This window comes from Rhinopithecus bieti, unplaced genomic scaffold, assembly GCF_001698545.2.
Source record: "Rhinopithecus bieti isolate Rb0 unplaced genomic scaffold, ASM169854v2 scaffold_788, whole genome shotgun sequence".
Lineage (NCBI taxonomy): Eukaryota > Metazoa > Chordata > Mammalia > Primates > Cercopithecidae > Rhinopithecus > Rhinopithecus bieti.
In genome coordinates, this window is record NW_016803416.1 from 3,533,039 (window position 1) to 3,537,769 (window position 4,731).

Below are 4,731 nucleotides of genomic sequence, written 5' to 3' on the forward strand. Positions count from 1 at the left end.
TTTATTTATTTTTTTTGAGACGGAGTTTTGCTCTGCGGCCCAGGCTGGAGTGCTGTGGCCGGCTCTCAGCTCACTGCAAGCTCCGCCTCCCGGGTTCACGCCATTCTCCTGTCTCAGCCTCCCGAGTAGCTGGGACTACAGGCGCCCGCCTCGTCGCCCGGCTAGTTTTTTTGTATTTTTTAGTAGAGACGGGGTTTCAGCGTATTAGCCAGGATGGTCTCGATCTCCTGACCTCGTGATCCGCCCGTCTCGGCCTCCCAAAGTGCTGGGATTACAGGCTTGAGCCACCGCGCCCGGCCTGAAGTCAATAGTATTAAACAGTAGCAAGAAAAAATGAGTTAACATATTCTTTTAAAATGTTAATTTTTAAAGGAGTCTTTAAGCTTAAAATTATTTGAATGTTAAAGAGGCAATATTGTTTTCCTGATTTTCATTAAAATAGTCATCTTTTAATAAACATGCCTGTGACTTTTTTTTTTTTTTACTGTTGTAATGTTTTATTAAAAGTTTCATCAATTTGACTTATCCTAACACTTACCTGTGTCTTTGTATGTGCTGTTCCTTCTGCTAGAACAATCTTCCTAGACTGGTCCTACTCAAACTCTGGGAAAATCCTACTCGTCTTTATGACTCAGTTTGAGGGTCACTACTTCTATACTAAACTTCCCTGAGTCTCTCTCTACATCCTTCGAAGTAGACACTATATCTGACCCTCTCTCTGTATATGTGGCTTCCATGTCCATGGATTCTGCATCTGTGAATTCCACCAACCTCAGATCAAAATATTTGGGGAAGAAAAGGAAGGCTGCGTCTGCACTGAACACACATGGACTTTTTTCCTTGCCATTCTTTTCTAAACAGTATAGTATTAACAATGATATATATGGCATTTACATTGTATTAGGTATTACAAGTAATCTAGAGATGATTTAAAAGTATATGAAAGAATGTGAATAGGTTATATGCAAATATTTATATAAAGGACTTCAACATTTGTAGATTTTGGTATCCAAAAAGGGGGTCCTGGAACCAATCGTCCATGGATATTGAGAGAGGACTACACCTTGCATTCCCCTAGGGAATCATATATACTTCCATTGGATCAATTATCACATGTGACTGCGAACTGTTTACTTGTCTGATTTCCCTATCAGGTTGTGTCCTTGATGGTGTAAAATCAGACTAATATAGAGCAGTTGTTTAATGAATAAATAAAGTTTATTAAGGCATCAACCATCTTTTCACTCCAGCTAACACGGGACACTCTCTAGCACAGCATATATTTTTAAAAACATTTGCTGACTGTTGGACTGTTAAAAGTAGGATGAAATAATTTTGAAGCATGACATCCAATTGCTATTTGCTAAATAAATGAATAAAGACATAATGGTAAAGAAAAGAAAAAAGAAAAAGGTCAAATGAATCAAGGAAAAAGTTAATCCCAATCGAGAACTCTTTTAGGTATTATTAGGTGAACAAAAAATAAATGTATATAAATAAAATTGTATTGTCAGGTTTTACCAAGTTTTAGCTGGCTACCCCAAATTTGATGCACTACTCCTCTCCACACTACAAGACGTTTGAAGAACATTTAAAAACTAATCTTGTTTTTTATCCACTGGTTATTCTAATAAATCGTGTTTACATGCCTCTGTCTCTAGAAATTTCAAGTACTATGAACTCAACGATGATTTTATAGACTATTTATTCAGAAACAAATACCATTGGGTAGTTTTGTAATATTTAGAAAATTACCTTGCCTTTCTAAGAAAACTGTTGTAGAAGATAAAAAAATAAAAGTACCTCACCTTATTTTTCCTGTTGTCATTGTACTTGATTAAGTCTAAAATAAACGTTAAGACTTCTTTAGGACAAAGATTATGAACATCTCTTAACAAAGCCATTGCAACTGGCATAGTCTACAAAAGAAAAAAAAAAGAACTTTTAAAAGCACATAACCTAACTTTTTGTTACTATAATTCATTGAACTATAAGTAGAAAAGAGTTACTCTTGGGCTGACACAGATATCTGGACGGAGCCTAACACCTCCACATCCCAACCCCTCCCACTGACAACATATCTCAAAGCATTCTAACATAAGAGAAGAGCTGGGCAGGAGACTAAGGGAAGAGTTGCATGACTGCAAATCACTCTGTAGGCTATGTGCCTTGGACCTCATTTGCTGGAGGAAATATATGTGATATAAATTATATAAATTTGCTTCTATGTGATACAGTGGAAAAGGCATAGATTTTAGAATTACTTCTACGTAACACAGTGGAAAAGGTACAGATTTCAGTATTAGATGGACCATTATTCAACAACTAAACTCTACTACCTTCTGTGCTAGGTGTCTTTAGCTAGTTGCCTATTGAGTAGGAGCCTCATTTCCTCACAACCATTTTCAGGATTAAACGACATAAGTAGGTGGAGCCACTCAGTCTTAGAACAAATTGATTCTCCCAACACCTAATCCTCAGGAACACCCAATCCTCAACCTAAGGAAAAAATGATAAATCATCTGAAATGCAGCCTAATTTTTCTCTTTCCAAATTTTCACAGGCAACATTTTTAAGAAAGTGGAAACATGACTTACATACATTGGTTAACTCTATCAGTAAAACAAACCTAATTAAATTCTAGACAGGACTACAGATGAATAGACATCTTAGTCTTTAGCACATGGGGAGATATGGACTAACCCCTCTTCTTACTCAAAATAATTATTCCTCTAAAATGGAGGTCAGAAAGGACAATGGCTCATTTTATTGCTTGAAGAAGCACAGATAACAAGAGCAATAACAGTCAGTGTTAGTACTATAGGAACAACTGAGGGAGAGGCTCTTTTCCATAGAAATACCTGTCTTATGCCCTTTCTGCCCTTTGAGACTCAAGTTTCATTTAGGCACCAATCTCTCTCTCTCTCTCCTGTCCACTAGAAGTATTATCAGAAAGGTGAATTGGAATAAAAGCATTGACTTTCCAATTTTTCTGACAGTAGCTAACAGGAAAAACTACATTTTATAACACAACCTAACACACACACACACACACACTTTAGATGCAATATACACAAATTTAAAAGTAAACCCCAAATGGCTTATACTGAATACTACCTATTCTGTTTTATTAAAAAAAAAAAAAAAAAAAAACTGCACCGATTTCATGATCCCTTCACTAACGGTTCATAACTCCAGATTGAAACACTGACCTAAGCGACATGAAAGCACAGTGGCATCATGAGACAAATATAAGGTGGACATAGAAATCAACTTGCTTCTATACCATAAATTCATGAAATGGTAATGCAGAGCAGTTCTTAAAAATAAAATAACAGGATGCCACAGACTTCTTTGATCACACCATTATTACCTTTCCCAAAACCTGGATTATCCTGGATCTGTCCTGCTGATTAGATTTACTATAAATACATCCTGGCTTCCACTCTCAAAAGGCACCCCAATGCTGCTGTGCAATCTACTTCTTTTTCATCATAAATACATTTCAACTTGCCTAACATTCCCCTCAACGTCTATCTTTTCACTTGTTTTTAATCTACATTCCCCCGCCTCAAGAAAAGGAATGTTCTTATCTTTTCTAAAATTTACTTCCTTACTGCGCCCCACCCTCTAACACTACCAGAACTTGCTCAACCTTCTCTATTTACTTTCTCCACTTGACTATTCCATGTCTCCCTCTCCACTGGCTCTTTTCCCTGTGTCACACATGCGTCAAGTTTGTTCTTCCTCTGTATAAAACAAACCCAAAAAGTCCTTTTCTCAGCCTTGCTTCATCCTCAACATAGCATCCTTTCTTACATCTTTGACTAAAATCATGAAAGAATAGGCTTCATTAGTTCTCTCCACTTCAACTTCACTCCTCTTTTCTAGTTCAATCTAGTTAATCTGATCTCTGCCTTCGTTATTATGAAATTACTAAAAAAAACTCTATGTGTGATACCCAAATAGCCCAAATGCTGACCATCCTGTCATTCCCATATCCTTTCCTAAAACAATGATTCTAACTAGACCACAGCACACCACCACTTTCTAAAAATTCGATTTATAGAAAACTTAATATAAGTGTAGTATAAAACACTTTACATACTTGATCTTAATTCTAAAAAAGATAAATTTTAAACTGAGGTGTAGAAGGTTAAGAAACTTGTACATGTGCAAACTGCTAGTAAGTAGTGGACTGGGACTAACACTAGAGCTCCATGCTGTGCTGTCTATGACTCAGATGTGCTGCCCACATTCTAGGACTGCCAACAGAAGGGCCTACTCACTTCTCCATCCCTCAGGTAACCAACCAAAAAGGCAAATTAAACATTTCTGTCCACCTTAATATTAATGTTGCCAATGAGTCACTTGCACCCAGATTACAAAATCAATAATCACTTAATCAGTTTGGAAAAAAGTTTAAAAGTAAAAAAAGGCCGGGTGCGGTGGCTCACGCGTGTAATCCCAGCACTTCGGGAGGCCAAGGCAGGCAGATCACGAGGTCGGGAGATCGAGTCCATCCTGGCTAACACGGTAAAACCCAGTCTCTACTAAAAATACCAAAAATTAGCCAGGTGTGGTGGCGGGCACCTGTAGTCCCAGCTACTCAGGAGGCTGAGGTAGGAGAATGGCGTGAACCCGAGAGGCAGAGCTTGCAGTGAGCCAAGACCATGCCACTGCACTCCAGCCTGGGCCACAGAGTGAGACCCCGTCCCCAAAAAAAAAAAA

The 4,731-nt window shown here is 37.9% G+C and overlaps 1 protein-coding gene across 1 annotated transcript in view; it reads right to left on the reverse strand.

The window, feature by feature from the left end:
- TAF2 (TATA-box binding protein associated factor 2) overlaps positions 1–4,731 on the reverse strand; it is a 71,523-nt gene that overhangs the window by 53,068 nt on the left and 13,724 nt on the right. The window contains exon 9 of the mRNA XM_017882937.1: positions 1,809–1,919. Within this exon, the coding sequence (XP_017738426.1) occupies positions 1,809–1,919 (111 nt within the window). The remainder of the gene's footprint in view (positions 1–1,808; positions 1,920–4,731) is intronic.